Raw genomic sequence first — 19,536 nt, forward strand, 5'->3', positions numbered from 1 at the left:
TTAAGTATTTTTTTTTTATATAAAATAACGCTTTAAATTAATCTTCGTGAAGTACGAAAATATTTTTAAATATTTGAATGCAAAATTTTTACTCATCAATTTCACTCAAGAATATTTCTGCAAAATCATGCTTTAAAAATTGAATTTCGTGATTCATTTAAAAAAATTCATGTTGTAAAAAAAACGTTCGCTAAACCACAAACGAATCATTTCGAAATTTGAAATGCAAAAAAAAAATCAATAAAACCTCAAACCACAGTTTTTCATGCATCCAAATCTAAAATGCAAATAAAATAATTAATTTTAATTCATCGGGCAATGAATACAACCAATCTAGAAACCGTTTAAATATATAAATAAATATATTTTCCATTTCGCATTGTGTCGCAATTCTGTGTCTGAAAATATCATCGTAACGCCAAATTGCCTCGAACAATATAATCCAAATTTAAAATAAAATAATATATGACTTAATTAAACACACAAATAAACTATTTTCTCTGAATTTTCCTATTTTTCGAATTGCGGTATGGACTTGAACTTGTAAATGCAAAAACACACAAAAACATGAAATGAAATAATTTTTCGACCGTACAGCAATAGATCTTAATTTTCATTAAAGGATAGTTCTTGTGCACGTTTTTCCAAAAATATAAATGATATAATTTGAAACATAAAACAGACCACTCACTCGCTCTCCTCTCGTTGGCACACAAAACCACAATTTGTTCATTACAGTCTCTACCTCAACAACTCGGACATTATGTAGACATGAGACGTGTGTTGAATTTACCGGTAGACCATTAGTTTATTTGGTTTTTAGTACTTTCTTCATCTCTCATCATTTTTTTTTTGTTGTTGTTAATAAACCCTTCTACTACTTTAGTGCTCATTTACTATGCATCGGTTGTTTGTCTCGAGACAACGTATGAGAGTTGAATTATAAATTCAATGAATATTTTAGGATGTAGCTTTGCTTTAATATCACATCCCGTCACATCGCATCACAATCTCGAGTTTAATTGATAAAAGAAGCAATTTTCGTCGCAGCACATTATGAGGAGAAACAGTCAGCTGCGGAATGTGTAAAACCTCAAAAACAACACGACCGTCAGCCATAGCATCCCCCTTTTCGGGATGTGTAAACAAACATAAACAATCACTTTTCTCCATCGCAGCGATCCCATGTTTTTTTGTGTGCTTTTCTCTTGAAAAATGTTTCCGTTTTTGTGAAGCAGAGCTCTAAAGGTTAATGTGTCGCGCGTTAAAATATTAAAGGAATTTTTACGACACATGTACCCCGTGTTCGTTAAGTGTGAAAATTTCATGTTTCGCGAATTGAAAATTTATAAGAGACACTTGCGAGAGTTAAATTTAAAAAATTTCGAAAAATCTGATAAGCTTGAGGTAATTTATTTAAAATTTTTATTTTGCATTTAAATAATATTTAATATTTTTTTTCTTTCTTATTTTTTTAAAACAAAAGGCCACAAAAAGAATCAAAGGAGTATTGAAGGAGTAAGCTTGTATGAAAATTTTCGGATTAATGAGAACATTAGTTCCGAAGAAGAGTTTGTATATTCTTGTTCAAAGTAAAAAAAGTTACTTATTTAAAAAAGTCTTCTTAAAAAAAAGGAGCACATTTGACCTGAATCCTTCGTTCAAAGCTTTTTTAATATACAGTTCTATTTACTCATGGCTCAACCACTATCGTTTCCATATTGGCATAACTATTGAAACTAAGTTATATTAGAGAATGACTAAAACTATACATTGTCTCAACAAGTAAACTATCATAGTTTACTTTAATTGAACAACACTTATTATGCCAACAGAGATGGAATACCTTGATGTAAGGGTTTTAAGTCAGATTATACGAAACATCGTTATATATGAAAATTGGCAGAAATCGAACTTGGTTTTTTTCAGTCATACTTTTGAATATTCTGCCTATGAAGTTCCTTTTTACTCTTGATGGAAAAGCAATGGAAATATTTGTTCAATTTTTTGTTTTTATGTTTCTTTAGAAATTCTGCTTTTTCTCTAATCTGAAAAAAATAGATTTTACATAAATTTCTTTTTAAAGTCAACTTGCAAAAGGAACTTACCTGACTTAAAAAAGTTAATCAGAAGTTGATGAAAAAATTAAAAATATTTTTCTAAACAAGAACAATTCTTGTCATGTCTCGTACGCCCGCATCTCATCAGATTTTGCGAAACGTAAAGTTTTCACAGCATCGGGCATCCTTTTTGTTCCCCAACTCAAGTAAAAATAAACAAACCTTTCTTTTTCTCCGGTACCTACTAATACTCTTACAGCTTGTAACTCATGAAAAAAGGTTCAAAAACGCAGCTTATAAATAAAATTTTTTATCATACCTCTATCGATGCTTTTCACCTATACGACACGCTTTGAACTTTATCCTACTTGCTCTCATGGAGACTCGTATCGAGGCAGGCAGCACGTAGTTGTGGGTATTTATTATTATAATTCCCTTTAAAAACAACTTTGTGTAACACAAAATTTTTTACATCATTATGTGAAATTTGGTAAGCATAAATTTTATTTGTGCATGATTATTATTACGTTTTGTTGTGTGAGATATTCCTTTCTCTCTCTTCTTCTGCTTTAAATTTTGAGCTCCCTGGATGTTAGTGAGGAACAGAAAAATTCCCTTTTTATCATTTCATCTCGAAAAACGCTTCTGCCTAACTACGCTCAAATTCACGTAAAAGTACACTCTACCACGGTGAAAGCCTTAAAGTACACACGACGACGACGACGACGTTCGCTCATGTAAATATTAAAACGAAACAAAGGCATAACACATGAGACTCTCCGAACAAAACGGTTTGTTTATTTTAAATTTAATACGTTTGTCGTTTGTTTGACAAAATTTATTTATGAGGAATGGAGTGACATGGAAAAGGAACAAAAAAGCGAGAAAAATGTAGAAAAAAAAAGTTCGTCGTCGTCGTATTTCACGTGGCAACATTGTCTCATGACTCGTGTGCAGGCAACGCATTTCTGTTTGAGACAAGTTTCATCGATGGATGGAAGGATAAGAGCCTTGAAATAGCACTCCTTTTATATTATTTTGTGAAATGGCGGCAAGGCAGTCTTTTTTTCTATTTTTATGCTGCAAACTGCCTTTTGTGTCGTTATTTTTTTTCTGTTTTAACATTTGCTCGGTTCGGATGACATGAAATTGAATAATTTTAGTAAAATGTCAAGCTAAAGTGCATTTTTATTTTTCTAATATTTTTTTATGATTTTTCTAATTTTTGTTTTTATTCAAATTTAATCATTAAAAAATTATTTTTAAATAAAAAAAAAATTAAATTGAAATTAATAATTTTTTAAAAAACTTTTTAAAGTAATTTTATTTTTTTTAAATTATAAAAAATAATTTAATTTTTTTAAATAATTAATTTTTTGAAATAAAAAAAAATAATTTATAAAAATTAAATATTTAAATTTTAATTAAAAATTTAAATTCTACTTTTTAAAAATAAATTTTATTTAATTCAGAAAAATAAAAAAAATTAATTTTTTTTTATTTTTAAAAATAAAAAAATTGAAAAAATACAAAAAAAAATTAATTTTTTTATTTTTCTGAATTAAATTAAATTTATTTTTAAATGAATAATAATTTTCAAACTAAAAATAAACGACATAATATTGCATTTTTTAAAAAATTCCATGAAATGCCGTTAAAAGTTTACATAATAATGATGCAGGAAGAAAAAAATAATGGAAAAAATAGAAAAATAAATGGAGGAGCTATTCACTTAAAGTACCATCAACGTTCATTTTGTAAAAGCAAAATCGTTTGATAGGCTATCATGCGTGGTTTTTATGCCTTTTTCATCCTTTTTCGCCATATTTATTACACATTACTGTGAAAAAGGGTAATAAAACGACAATATTTACTTAAATTTTAATTTCCTGAACTATTATATTAAAGAACTTTTTAAACAAAAATTTATTAAAACGCAAAAACTTGTCGATTCCATGACAAACATCAATATTAAAGCGTGCTTTTTCTCTAAACAAGAATTTATAAATTTTTAACTTTAATTACTTTTTAACTCATTTAAATATTTATTTTAGCTCATGGAGCTTGAAATATGACTCGCACGTTGTTGCGACAAAATTTTATAATTTTTTTTCCGCATAAAATATCGAATAGCCAAAAAAACTATGAAATATTTTAAATTGATGATTGTTAAAATTCACTAAATCACTAATGATAAATACTTCGAGCACTCCATGAGAGACTAGACACGAGAAGTAATAATAAAATAATGAATTGACATCATCACAGTTCACATTTTACACACACTGAAAGTCAGAAAAATTTTATTTATATGCAAATTTAGCGCGACGTTCGTAATATAATTATTGCCGCGCGTGGTTTTGACCATTTTACATGTATTTTATTTTGTGACATTTCTCGAAAGTCCATTAAAAATAGCTCATTTGCATTTTTTTTTCTCTCTCATTTTTTTACTATCTGACCGAAGCGAATCAATATATCGGCGAAAAATAACATTTTTTTTTTGATAATGACTACTGTGATAAAAATATATTAAAATATTTTGGTAGAAGCACATCGAATATATTTTATAAAAAAAAAATATTTTTAACGCATTTTAAACAAATTTTTGACATTTTTGGCTTTAAAGCATCTGTCTTAAATGGAAATTTTTAAAATAAATAAATGAGCAGTATGAAAATGATAAACTCGAGAATCGAAAAGCCGCTGGTTTTTAAATAAACAAAAATTTAAATGAATAAATTTTTTAAATTAATTAAATAAGTTAAATAAATTAAATTAATTCAAAATTAAGGTAATTAAATAAAATAAATTAAATTAATTTAATTAAATCAAAAATAATTTTAAATTAAATTTTAATAAAAAAAAAAAAAAAAAATTAATTTTTTTTAATTTTTTTTAAATTTAATTTAATTTAAAATTAAATAATTAGATTGAAATATGAGTTTTAATTTTTTTTATTTAAATTTAATTAATTGAATAAATAAATATTTGAAAAAAAGGAAAAATTTTTAAAAATTAATTAAAATGCTTTAAATAAATTTAAAAAATATATAAAAAATTAAAGAAAAACTGAAAATAAATTGGAATGCGGTTAAGTTCTTAAATTCACGCACCATCTATTTTATCAAAAAAATTTTCCCGGTTGATGAACTTTTTTCCAATATTTTTCGTTTCCCACGGGCATTAATTTTGCATTGATTTCCATTTATTTATCATCATCACACACAAATTTGCGTCAGGATTTATTCAGCTTTAACAGCAATAAAAAAAACTAACGAAAAAATCAAAGTTTTTAAATTATGTTTAAACACACAAAAATTTTTGCTGCCTCGAAAATTGGCGCAATGCAAGCACTTTCTCTCTCATCTCTATTTATTCTGCAATTTCTCTTTTGTGTGCTCAGCTCATGGCACACAATAAAAAGCCTAGCTCTAACCTATTGTACAAATTACAGATATTTGCATTTTATTATTATTATATTCAAAGTTTAAACATTGCCTGGCAGCACAAATAAGATTAAATTGCCTGCACACAAGTATTCGTTTTTTGCCGAACAAAAGGCTTCAATGGAATTAAAAGTGTGTGTGTGTGTGGATCAACGTAACACTCATTTTCCTATTTAAACTGGTAATTTTACCATCAGAAACATCTCTCGAGAGAAAAAGAGTCAGTATGCTATAACTTACATGAGAATTGTGTGTTTCTATAAATTGTTACTCTTTTTTGGTTTTTTTTCTTCTTTGCGAAAACAACAAAAATGAAACAATGAATTTTGTTCTCGTACAAAACTTTTTCTTTTGTTTTTTTTTCTTTCTTTTTCTGCAACAAAACAACAAACATTGCTCATTAAAAGCAGTTGTTTTATTTTGTGCGTCTCTACTAATGATAAAACTGCAGTATAAAGTACCCCCTTTCAATATAAATACCGTTAAATTATTTCTCTGCAGATGTAATAATATAAATTTTTATTTTAGAAATATGTTAAATTTTTCTCGTAGAGTGTTAAATATTTGAGCAAACCCTTTTTTTCTATCCGTGCTCGAGTCACTTTGCAATGTTGTAATAGAAATAAAATTATTTTTTTTTTTTGTAAATATAGAAAAGTTTTATTTTAGCAGTGAATTGGGATCCGAAAATAAATGTGTATCTAAAAAATTAATGAAATTCTATAATTTTTGTGCTTCCTCGTGTAACAATGTATCGTTAGACGTGAAATTTCAAACAAAAATCTACAAATAATTCCGTATCTATGTCATCGTCATGCAGAAAAAGTAAAAGGCGTGAACAGGGTTGCTCAACTTGTTGATGGTTTTGAGGTTAGAATTTTTTGGAAAGCATTAAAAGTTAAAATTTCATGATTTTTATATGAAATAAAGTTAAATTCATTAAATATCTAATGTCAAAAAATTTTAAATTCATTAACTTAAAAAAAAATTATGTTAAGATCAGTTGATCTAGTTGATCACAAAAAAGGCGGGAAATTTCAAAGATCAATTTTAACAAAAAAATATGACAGTTGGATCATTTTTAAATAAAAATATAGGACTTTTGAGAAATATTATAGATATTTTGCTCCATTTTTATCAGAATTTCCAAATATTAATTTTAAAAAAATCTGATCACAAAAATGGCGGGAAATTCAAAAATGCAATAAGTTATATTCGCTATTGAAAAATATGTAAAAATTTAAATTTCAAGCAAATTTTAAAATTATTTCTAGTCTATTAGTTAATTGATTTGAAAATCTAAAAAATTAATTTTTTTTTTAACAAAAAAAACTTGTGATATTCTTAGAAACAATTTTGATACTAAAATTATTTATGAGTCAAACATTTCAAATAAATTTTTATAAAAAAATTAAACGACTCAAGAAATTGAACAACCCTTCTCATTGTCTCATTAAATAAATGAATTCAACTAAAACAAGCATCAAAAAATAATTTTTGCAAATTTAATGTTTTATACCAACAACAACATAAACGATTCCCAAAAATTAAAAAAAAAATAACAAAAGAATTTTTCAGGGATGATATCTCCTTTCAATGCTACAAATTTATCTATCTCCTTCAGATTTCAGCAGAAAAACGACAAATTTTCAAACGCTTTTATATTATTTTTTTTTTGAGCAAGCGATATAATTATCATTTCGTGCAATCGCGCGCGCGTGTGTGGGAGACATACGCCCGGAGATAAGCAGCACATTATGGAGCTCCGAACAACAAAAACAAATGCCAGCATGGGGTGGCGCAGAGAAAATGTTTGTTTTTTATCGTCACATGATGCGTACAATTCGCGTTCACTTTTTAATGAGTAGAAAAGATAAAGTTTCGTCGAGAACAACAACAAACTTTTTTTTTCTGTTCAAAAGGAATTTTTTACGCTATTTTGTAATTTGAAATTATTTGTCATTAAAAAATGTTTTTCTCGGCGGAGCAAGATGAAGAGCGGAGAAAAAAAGGTTCCAGAAGATTTTTTTCATCAATTTTTAGAAGAGGAGAAAAAAATTCTATTAACATTTTTTATGATCAAATTGGAAAAACTAATAGACATTCCATCCAATTTATAACGTAAACAAAACCTCGTTTGCCACGACTTTTTATTTAACACTTTTTCTGTTGATGTTTCGCTGTTGATCCAAACATAGACTTCTGCTAGACACATTTTAACTTTTTTTTTCATCTCATCTCGTGTTATGCACATAAAAAGTTAATAGAATTCAATTTTAGGAACATCAGACAGATGATAAACAAACATTATGTAAATCAATAAATATATCGTAAGTAACGTAGACTAGAATTCAGTTGTCTTTAAAATGAATCTTACACACGTCGCTCGGCATACAGCCGTTGGCTGTTCTTTCGTGCTTGTTTTGTGTTTTCCCTCATTTTCTTGGAATAATAAGAATAAATGATAATGAATTTTAGACAAACATATATACTCACTCACAAGTCATAATAAAAGAGATTCATAAAATTTGTTTAAGGGTCGACACGGGTAGATTTGTACTTTAACTAAAATTTGTTTACAAATTTAAAAATTAATTTTTAAAACTATTTAAAAAAAATTATCTTAATTAATTAACAAAAATCTAAAATTTTAATTTAATTTAACAAATAAAAATTATTTTGTAAAAAAATTTAAATATATAAATTAATTTATTAATGTTTTTTAAATAATAATTAATTTTAAATTAATTAAATTATTTTTATTTAATTTTTTATTTAAATTTTTTAATTTTAAATTATTTTAATTTTTTTTTTAAATTAAATTATTTATTTTAAATTATTTGTGAATTTTTGAAAATAAAAAAATTAATAACTATTTATTAAATAAATATTTATTTTTTTTAAATAATATTTTTCTGATAAAATTCTCAAATTTATAAAAAAAATATTACTTAATTTAATTTTTCTTGAATCCGATTATTTTTGAAATATAAAACTAATTTTTGAAAATATTGAAGAAATTCTGTTACAGGGTTGCCAAAAAATCAATTTTTAAAATTTTCCTATATTTTTCAATTTCAAAGCTGTTTTTGATAAAAAATTAAATAATTGAGAACATAACCCTCAAATATCTTTTTGTATGAATCAAATACATTTAAATAATCTAAACAAAATATAAATTTAGGAAAAAATATTTTTGATTTTTGGCAACCCTGAAATTGAATTTTTTAAATAGTTGCTTGTATTTATAAGACAATTATATAAAATTTTGTGAGAATTTTTAAAATAATGTAATTAACTTTATAAAATTAAATCATTATAATTTAATATAAAATAATAATTATTAATTAAATTTTTCAAATGTGCACTGGGATTCAATTAATTTTTTTTGTTTATAATTTTTTTTGCTATTTTTTAAATAAAAAAAAAATATTTTTCTCAAAAATTCATAATTTTATTTAAAATTTTATTTTTTTAAATCCAAAAATATCCAAATTTGCGTATTTTGAGTAAAAAATTTAATCCCAATGCAAATTTTGCTGACTTATAAAAATAAAAAAATCCCAAAGTTAAAAGTACAAAGTTACCCGTTTTACCTTTTCGCAATTTTCTCATCGTCTGAGGTGTTTTATGTGCACAAACGATGATTAAATAGATTTTTCACTTAAAAACACACACGTCTTAATGCCGAGAAAGATTTGTGAAAAGAACAAACAACTTGTCTCATTCATAATTAAATACTCGACTCTTTTGTGCGAGATTTTCTTTTTTTCTTTAAATTTTTTTGACTTTTATGATGAAATGACAGCGGTATTGTTGCGAGCAGATAAAATATCACGTTCAACATTAATCTTCATTACGCAACTAAAGAGATCCGGCAAAAGTGCATTGCGTCTCCCATGGAGTGATTTATGTCGGATTCCAAAGTCAGTCAGCTGCACTTTTGAGCACTAACAAGGCATATTTCACTCATTTCCGCGCATTTCTCATTTCTCGAACAGGAATTTTGCGTTACAAGAACATTAATTTTCCGCAAAAAAAGTGACTTAAACACATGTTTTCCGACGCTGCCTGGCACAACTGACCTTTGAAATTGTTCACGAGACGCATACGCGAGATAAATCAAGGAATTCTTTTCTTCTTTCGTTTGCATTTTAATGTAAATTATGGCGGTTTGGATACACCCTGCTGCTCGACTTTTTGTGTTGCATTTGCAATTTGCGGCAAAAATGCGCTGCGTTCTGCGCAAAAAAGAATAGTTTTGATTCAATTCAAATGTCTTCGTTGCTTTCATGTGGTTTCAGCGAGCATCCGAGATTATTATTAAAACTATGCCCGTTTTTTTTTTTGCTGCAAAAGATAAAAATGACACAATTTTAGCGGGATTCCAGTTTTTCGCGTTGGACACTGGAATTGCCATTGTTTTTGCTTCGTTTGCGGTTAAAGCAAAACTTTTCTTTTGATCGCGCAGCAGCAGCGACGACGACGACGACGACGATGCGAAAAGACACAAAGAAATTCATCAAATTCCTCTAAAAATGTGTACACGCCACATCTACGCCGAGATATTTAACTCTGGAGGAATTTTTATGTCTTGTACATGCGGATTTTTTGGTCGAATGTTGCTCAGTCGTGCGTATGTGTAATAAATGACAATTGAATAGTAGGTCCCGAAGCGAGAGAGAAAGGAAGCAGCGCCAAGGCAGAAGGCATTGAAAAACGGAACGAAAGAAATATCAAAGAAATATTTTGTTCGCAAGGAAAGACGTTTTTGTAGCTACTGCCATGCTTCTGATGATGAATTTAATAATAACGACGATAATGGAAAAATTGCCTGGACTTAATGGAGTTTGTTGTTATCAAAAGTGATTGTTAAGGAAAAAGGTTCACCCCTCATATGTGTGCTTTTGATTGAAAATTTTATAAGAAAAAGTAAAATTTTACTCAGTTAAAAAATTTGCGGTAAAAAATGTGTCGGAAGTACTTTTTTGTAAAATTTTAGATGCAGAATGTGCATTGGGGCAAAATTTGAAATTGTGCATTGGGCCAAAATTTGAAAATTTTAATTAGGTAAAATTTTCAGAATACACATTGGGTAAAATTTTTAAAATTTGCATGGGGTCAGATTCTTAAAATTTGCATTAGGTCAGATTCTTAAAATATGCATTGGGTCAAATTTTAAGAATATATATTGGGTCAAAATTCTTAAATATGCACTGGGTCAAAATTTGAAATATTAAAATGTGGAATAGGTCAAATTTTTAGAACGTCTTATAAATTATCAGAATGTGTTTTGGCACAAAATTAAGTGTTCTAAATAATTTGAAAGCCAATATTTTCATTTTATTCATAATTTTACAATTTGAAATATGAAACTGATGAAATTTTTTGAAAATCAAAATTTTGTTCCAAATTTTTCTCAAATTTTACCGCTCTTTATGACCTTCAAATAACCTTGACGAGTTATTGACTCATACGTTCATTCAAAAGACGAATGTTCAACGCAATCCTTCCAACAATAGTTTCGGGATCGTCTTTGTGGAAAAAGTCCAACTTCAACTCCCAGTTGTCAGCTTCCATCCACATAAGCGGAATCCATTTCTTTAAATCTGCTTCCCAATCCTTTCGGTGACGTTGAACAGTAGCTGGACCAACTTTGGAGGAAAACGGAGCCACGGGACATCCACGTTTGCTGTCAGTTATAAATTTGGCAATTTGATCTTTACCCGAACCATTTTCGCCAAACAAAATGTCACAAGTTTTGTCCAATGTACGAACAATTAGGCCTTTCCAAATTCCCGAGTAGTCTTGGTAGGAAAAGTATGCCGTCAAGGAATGATCATTGCCATAATTGTCCAATAAGCTGAAATTTCCCGTTATCATTTGAACCGTTTTACTTTTCCGTTGGACACGAACATTGCATTGGAATAAGGGCAGGGAGTTGTCGCAAGTTACCGAATTTACAACGAGTTGGTTGATTGGAACCTGATTTTTTTTTTATAGAGAATTGTTTTTTAAAATAAAATTATAAACTTACCGCAGTTTGAGCTATGGATATCCATCCAACGAAGACCAGGATAAATATTAAAGAAATTTTCATTTTTTTTTATTAAATTGTTTTTCAGTTATTGGTTGAATTACTTCTGAAGTTGAAACTAAAACTTTTCACTGTTATAATGGAAAATTTATCACTTTTAGAAAATCTGAATGGATGAAACGTGGCAGTAAATATTGGCTAAAGGTGCTCATCATAGCTTAATTATTACATGACAATTGGCAATTGATATTATTTTATAGTTGATTGCATCTTTTTTATTGGTGCATTTTCTACTATCGACATGAAATTATCTAAAAGTCAATTAAAGGTGATCTATTTTAGAAACGAAACTCGGATGAAAAAAAGTTAGAATGGCTTAAACGTGTCAATAATTATTAGCTTGAATTGTTAATTTTTGCCCATTTCATGACAGGAAGTTTTTCCCATTTGGATTAAGGTAAGAATTAAATTTAATTTGTTGATAAATCTAGAAGAATTTTTTTGCTTAATTTTGATATTGAGAAATTAAGCTCAATATCTTTAAATTTTACAGATTTAAAAAAAAAATAAAAAAATATTTTTTTAAATTGTTTAAAATTATTTTTATTTAAATTAAAAAGAAAATATGTCAAGTATCAAACAGTAAAAAAATCAGAAAATTTTCAAAATTTTAGATACATGAAAATCTCTCAAAAAACTTAAGATTTAAAAAGTAATGAATATAATTTATAAAATTTAAATTAAATTAAATTTTTAATTTTTGAAATAAAAATCCTAAAAATTAAAAAAAATAAATAATTTAAAAATTGGTAAAACGATTAATTTTTAACTTTTTATTTTTTTAATACCTATTTAAATTTTTTTTCTCCCTCACTTTTTTATTACTTTAATATTTTTTTTAAAAATCAAAAATTTTTATTAAATAAAAATATTTAAAAAAAAAACTTATAAATTTAAAAATAAAATAAATAACGTTTTAATTTTTAAAATTTTTTTCATCTAATTATTTTTTAAAAAATTAAAATTAAATAAAAATTCAAATTAAAAAATTTTTAATTTTATTTTTTTAATAAAAAAATTATTTTTACCAATTTTTAATTATTTTTTTTAAAATTTTTATTAAAATTAATAAAATTAAAATTAAATTAAATTTAATAAAAAAATAAAATAAAAAATTGGTTTTATTATTTTAAAATTTGTTTAATTGTGATTTTTTTATTATTTTATTTATTTAATAAAAAAATTATTAGAATAATAAAACCAAGTGAGTGAAAATTAACTTTTTTTTTTATCTCAAATTCTTAAATTTAAGATTTATACTACGGAATTCATAAATTTCAAAGAAACGTAATAGGATTACTTTTCACATATCACAAAATTAATGAATTATAAAGAAACCATTTCTCCTTTCAATTTCTCTTCAAATCCATTTCAGCTCAGTGAAGACGACGACGACTGAACATGACACAGAACAAATTTCCCTTTCATCTGCGGCACTATTTCACGACTTTAGTGCTCAATTTATGTGTATATGTGGCGTTCATGTAACGTGACGCAAACATTTACTCCACGAATCCATGAATATTGCATAATGGCAATAATAATAGTAATGATCGTAGCTGTTAATCCAAGAGAAACAACAACAACGACTTAGACTATTTCGCCGTAAAACCAGAGAGAATAAAACTCTGGTTGAAAGTTACCGAGGTTGTTATTAAATAGTGATTGCCAAGACAAGCCGTGCACACACACACACAGTGCGACAATGCAAAACGATTTTGGCATCAAGACACGTCGAACTGACGGAGATCTGTCGAGCGGCGTGATTCTCCCCATCGTGAGTTTATTACTATTATTTTCTCATCACGTACCACACTCGGCAATCATATCCCGAAAAGATTCTTGCCACACCGCCACACAATTTTCCTTTAGTTTACTACTTTGTTTAGTAGTTGCCTCACCGATGAATTTTATGAACACCGTAAGAAACAACATCAAACTATCTAATAAATGTTCGTCTTGCGAGACGAGCGTGGTGTTATTATAATTTGTAAATAACTTCCTATCTTGTGTGTCTTTTTAGACGTATTTGTAAATTATTTAAACACGGAGGTATTAGCATATCCCTGCCACGGGTTTTAAGACATAAAGGGACGTTCGGATGTTTTTAATGAAATTTAGCGAAAGTTTAAATGTCTTGAAACGCATTAACGTCCCTACATGAAATTTCATCAAAATTATACATGTCAAAGTTAAGTTTTGGCAAAGTTTTGTCATAAAAAGCAGATATTAATTTGTCAACACGCATCGCGGTAAAGTAAGTGCAAAATGAGTGAAATATTGTTTCTTTGAGAGACATTTTGAATTTATTAAAGGACAAGTTTGAAAAATGAAAGGCAAGCAAATAATATAAATGAAGTGATAAGATAAGAAAATTATGTTTTTGGATTTAATTCAAACCAAGCAAAAAAAAATGAATTTTTGATGCAGTTAAGGAAGTTAAAATATTTTCCAAAAATAATTATTTGTTGTTAATAATTTATAAAAATTTTTATAAGTATTTTTAAAATATTAAAATTATTGATTTTTTCTAAATAACGCACAAGGTAAGATTTTGATACATGTTATTTTTGTAAAAATTATTTTAAAATTTTTTTAAATTTTTTTTAATTCATTTTTTTCATAAATTGATTTTTTTTTATTTTGAAACACAGTTCATTACAAAAAATTAAACCAATTCAAAAATTAAAAAAAAAATAAGTTTTACAAAAAAAATTGAAAATGAAAAAACGATGAATATGATGATGTCAAAATGAACATTTTTGACTTATAAATTTTATTTTTTTTAAATTTATTTAATTAATTTATATATTTTATTTATTTATTTTATTTAATATTGCATCAAATAAAAATCAAAATAAATTTATGAAAAAATTTTAATTAAAAATTGTTAAATAATTATTTAATTAAAAATAACTTATTAAAATTAATTTTTAAATTAAAAAAAATATATAGTATAAAATTTTATGGTATTTTTATAATTTTTTGTATAAAAAAAATAAAAGATAAAATTTTCTTTAAAAATTTTTAAAATCCAAAACTTAAGTTTAAGAAAAAGTTGAATAAGTCAAAAATCAAATATTTTTTTAAATTTTTTTTTTATTTTCTAAAAAAAATCGTAATTTAAGTCAATTTATTTGATGCAAATATTTATTTATTTATTTTTTTTTTAATTTAAATAAAATAAAATTTATAAGTCAAAAATGTTCATTTTAACAATTTAAATTTTAAAATTTCTTAATTTTCAATTTTTTATGTAAAACTTTTACATTTTTTAATTTTTGATTTAATTTTATTTAATTTTTTCTAATGAATTATATTTTGAAAGTTTAAAATTAAAAAAAAAATAATTTATGAAAAAAATTAAATTAAAAAAAATGTTAACTCAAACTTAATAAGGATCAATATAAGCTTTTATGAAAAAAAAATAAAATATATTTGAAAACTTTAAACTTTTTAAAATTAATAAAAAAAATCAAAAATATAAATACAAATGAACTAATACTAACGAGTCAACTTTTTTTTCTTTTTCATGATTTTGACTAATTTTTTAATTTATTTTAGATCAGTAAAATCCAAAGATGCTTTTTACTGAAAACTTAAAGTTAAAACCATCACAAAATTTACAAAAAAAACATTTAGCGCCAACAAAATAAGTACTTTTTCATGTAAAAATGTTTTCCTTTCAACCAAAAGTCGCCTTAACCAACCAACAAAACATTTCAAATAAACGTCAACTCTTAACAACAACTTGTGTACTTTAATTGCCGACTTGCACAGCACCTCCAAGGCATTCCATTCCAATTTTATTTCTAAAATTTCTGTTCAGTTTCAGTTGAAAATCCGTATTTGCCGTAATAATACCTGAGAAACATGATTATTGTAATAATAATAGAAAATCACACCCGACAGCGCTTTTTTGGTCTTCTTATGCAACTCAATTCGAACTCGATTGCCGAGATAGATTCCGCAGCTGAGGAAGACTGTCAATGGGATGAATCTACTTTGGCACACAAATAACGATGAAAATAATTGAATGAAGACGACGAAGAAATGTGTGTCATGCCGACGGCAAGAAACATCGAACAACGACGTCGGACAAAAATTGTTGTTCGTATTATTATGGGAAATAACATCACTCACATGCGAACGTGTGTTTTGTACTTTTTTTTTCATGTTTTGTTATGTGGTAGGAGGAGCTTCTTTCCATTATATTTTGAACAAAAAAAAAATAAATAAAAAATTTAACAAAGAAGTTGCTTGAAAAAAAAAAAACTTCATGGGCTGAACTTTGTTAAGAAACTCTACAAGATTTTGTAGGCGAGTTTTTCACTCAGAAAAAAAAAATTATTGTTTAAAGTCATTTCCATGCAATTATCTGTTTTTTCGTAGCTGTGTGCCATTTTGATAAAATTTAAAACATTTTTGGCACACGACCGCCATACAAATGAGTTGAGCGTTAATTAGTAAATAAAAGTAGAGAGAAACGCAATGAATATTAATTTTGTACATGAAAATTTATATAAAAAGTTTTTTATCCTTGTTGGTAATATATTTTTTTGTTGTTGTTCTCTTCTTCGCGCTTACTTAGTTCAGCATACACTTTTATGGCACACAAAAGAGGAACCACGCTAGATATTGTTCGCATCTCTCGTAAAATGTGTAATAATGAATAAAATTTTAAAATATCTAATGACGCTGAAACTTTTTTCTCGTTATTTATTTACGGGGATGGTTGTAAAATTTAATGAATGCGTGAGCTGGAGTAGAGGAATGATAGAAAATAAGTTCAAATTACATTTTAATGTGTTTTTGTTGTATTTTTTTTCGAGAGTTTTTAATTAAATAAGCTTAAAAATGAGTAAAATTTGAAGGACACTTACCAATTTTAATGGAGATGAAGATTTATTTATCTGAAAATATAAAAAAATATTTATTTAATTATTTTTTTTTAATAAAAAAATTTTAAAATTTATAAAAATTTTAAAAAAATTTTAAAATTAATTAAAAAAAAATAAATTAAAAATTTATTTTTTAAAAAATAAATATTAATTAAAAATTTATTTAAATTTAATTTAAAATAAATTTTTTTATAAATTTATTAAAATTTTTTTATAAAAAATAGATTTTATTTAATTTTTTAAAAATTAAAATATCAAATGATAATTTAAAAAATTAATTTTCATTAATAAAAATTAATTTTTAATTAAATTTATTTAAAAAATAAAAAAAATAAAATAAAAAAAAAAAAAAATAAAAATAAAAATGTTTTTTAAATTTTTTTGTAATAAAAAAATTTTTTATTTTAATTTTTTTTTAAAATTTTTTTTTCAAAATATAAAATATTTTTACAATTTTTTGGTAATTTTATTTTTCCTTTCTAAAAATTAAATTAACTTCAATTTCGCCATTAACGACAATTTCATGCAAACGACAAGTCATCATCATTTTTAATACAATAATAAACGTTTGCATGACACTGACACGTGCCTCCATTAATTGTTTAATAAAATTACAAATAAAAATACATCCAAAAAGTGAACATGAGTTCCTGTTCTTCAGACTTCCTCTTACATCTTTCAATAAAATTTCTTTATTTAGCTTCAATCAATGGGAAAAACTGTGGGCTGCAAACAACTGTCAATATCATTAACACAAAAGAAATGCATTTAAAATATTTCGGAAATGATGTGCTTTGTCATGATATTTTTGATAGTCACGTGAGGCGAAATTTGTGTAAGTCATGAATCTTATGTGATTTTTTTAATTTTTTTGATTATTCATGTAACGTTATATCAATTTTAAGCTTAAAATTTTGCATGTAAAATTGCAATTTTTTTTTATCAATTTTAGGTATTTTTTTTAATTTTTTTAGTTTTCATTTAAATATTATTTTAAAAAAAAATATTTTTTGCGATAAGGCCGCTCAAAATACAAATCAAAAATAAAGTTCGATGCCCCATTTTAAAAGTCGAAAATCCAATGGGGCAAAATAAAAAAAAGTTAAATTTATTTGTTTTAATTTTTCTTTAATTTGAATTTTTAAATTTTATTTTTATTTCGAATTTTTTCCAGATATTTAAATTTTAATAAATTTAATTTTGATTTAACTTAAACTTTTTTTCTTTATTTTATTTTGTTAAATATTTAATTTTTTTTAATTTTAATTTAAAAAATTGTATTTTTTTTTTAAATTCAAGAAAACGAAAAAAATTTTTATTTTTCAGCAGCTAAAACGATTTTTCTTCCATTTTTTTTTTCACTAAATGCTGACACAAAAAAAAATACGCTCTTTATCTGTTTTTTTTTCTTGTATTTTATTTTAATGTATTATTTATTTATACACGTTGGTTCTGTGGTCTGTTACGAATTTGTTCATTTCCTTATTTTCCTGCCACTTTTTTGTTTGCCTAATGGATAAATCAAACAAACGGATGGGATGTAAAATTAAAAAGTGCTGAGAAAAAAAATAATGAACAATTTATTTTATTTTTTTTTATTTTATTTCGTTCAGGAAAATTATTTTTTTATTCACGGAAGTTTTTTTTAACCGAAAATCACTCGTTAAAATTTTAAATAATTTTTTTTTTAAAAATGCTTTTTAAGCTTTTTGATAAGAAACATTTATCTTTCGAGTGTTTTTATCAATTTTTTATTTTTTTTTAATTGAAAGTTAATCTATATAGGAATTCCAAAAATTATGCGATAAAATTGCAATATAATTCCTTATCATGTTAGATAAGATTTCCTTTCAGTCTGTCTTGGGTTTATCGATAAGGTGCTTAAAAATAGTTATTCAGTCATCAGTACGTTGAAATGGCTGACATTTATAACTTAGAGAACCCAAATAAAATTAAAGTTTTAATTTTTAACCACACAAAATTCAGAAATCGTCGCGTTAAGTCACGACCTGCTCAAATCGGATTAAATTTAGCAAATTTCTTTCTCAGTAATTTCGGTCAAAATTTCGATGTTTCACACTTTTACGACTTGTCACGAGATCAAGTAACGAGCGAACTGAAAATTGTAGCTGATGATGGCTTGAAATATTCTGCAGTAATAATTTGCATTTCATCCCATGGAAATCTCATCGTTGACGAAGACGGGATTTTTCATGAAGTTATTCACGCGCAGGATGGATTTTACTACAAAACAGAGCTTTGGAGACATTTTCACGGCAAACAAGACTGGAATGGAAAACCAAAATTATTTTTCATTCAAGCTTGTCGCGGAGAAGATGCCACAGCTGGAGTAATTATGAGTCACGATGCCTGTGATGCCGAAGAAACAACTCCAATTTTCACAGATTTAACTTTTCCCGATCTTTTTATCATGAACGCTTCGCAACAAGGAACCGTTTCGTGGAAATGCAATAACGGAGATTCGCTTTTTGTGGATGCTTTAATTAAAATTTTCAGTGAAAAAAGTTCTCAATGGGATTTGATGTCAATGGCGGTTGAAATTTCGGATCGTGTGGCACGAGAACATGAAGTTTGTACAATGATGGGAGCAGATTCGAAATATAATTGTTGTCAACAAATGCCTTGTTTTGAGACAACTTTAACGAAAAGATTTTATTTTCCGAATGCTACGATGGAGACAAGACTCGTCAATGGCAATGAGTTTTATCGGAAGATCCAAAAGCCGTTGGCGATCGTGCTGAATTACTCCTATGAAGGAACAAATTATCCGAATAATGCTGCAAAAGCAAGAATTAATAAAAATGCTGTGAAAGTTGGACTCACAACTGCTGGATTTGAGTATAGAAAGTTTTGGGATGTGACGAAAGAGGATTTACCGAAAGTTTGTAAGTATTTTTTTTTTTAATCCTAAAGATTTAAAATTTTCTAAAAAATAATTAATATTTAAAAAAATATTTATTTTCAAAAAATTAAATTAAATAGATAAAAAAAATATAAATTAAATTTCA

General features: G+C 25.8%; 2 protein-coding genes across 5 annotated transcripts in view; one reads left to right on the forward strand and one right to left on the reverse strand.

Moving 5' to 3' along the window:
- LOC134827135 (protein winged eye) overlaps window positions 1-19,536 on the reverse strand; it is a 364,969-nt gene that overhangs the window by 173,754 nt on the left and 171,679 nt on the right. For all 4 annotated transcript variants that reach the window (XM_063839686.1, XM_063839685.1, XM_063839684.1 and 1 more), the window contains exon 2: window positions 16,490-16,519. The gene's annotated coding sequence lies outside the window, so the exon portion shown is untranslated. The remainder of the gene's footprint in view (window positions 1-16,489; window positions 16,520-19,536) is intronic.
- The window catches only part of LOC134837820 (caspase-3-like), a 1,249-nt gene continuing 135 nt past the window's right edge, over window positions 18,423-19,536 (forward strand). Inside the window, exon 1 of the mRNA XM_063853210.1 lies at window positions 18,423-19,413. Within this exon, the coding sequence (XP_063709280.1) occupies window positions 18,423-19,413 (991 nt within the window). The remainder of the gene's footprint in view (window positions 19,414-19,536) is intronic.

Source organism: Culicoides brevitarsis, chromosome 1 (genome assembly GCF_036172545.1).
Source record: "Culicoides brevitarsis isolate CSIRO-B50_1 chromosome 1, AGI_CSIRO_Cbre_v1, whole genome shotgun sequence".
Taxonomy (NCBI): Eukaryota; Metazoa; Arthropoda; class Insecta; order Diptera; family Ceratopogonidae; genus Culicoides; species Culicoides brevitarsis.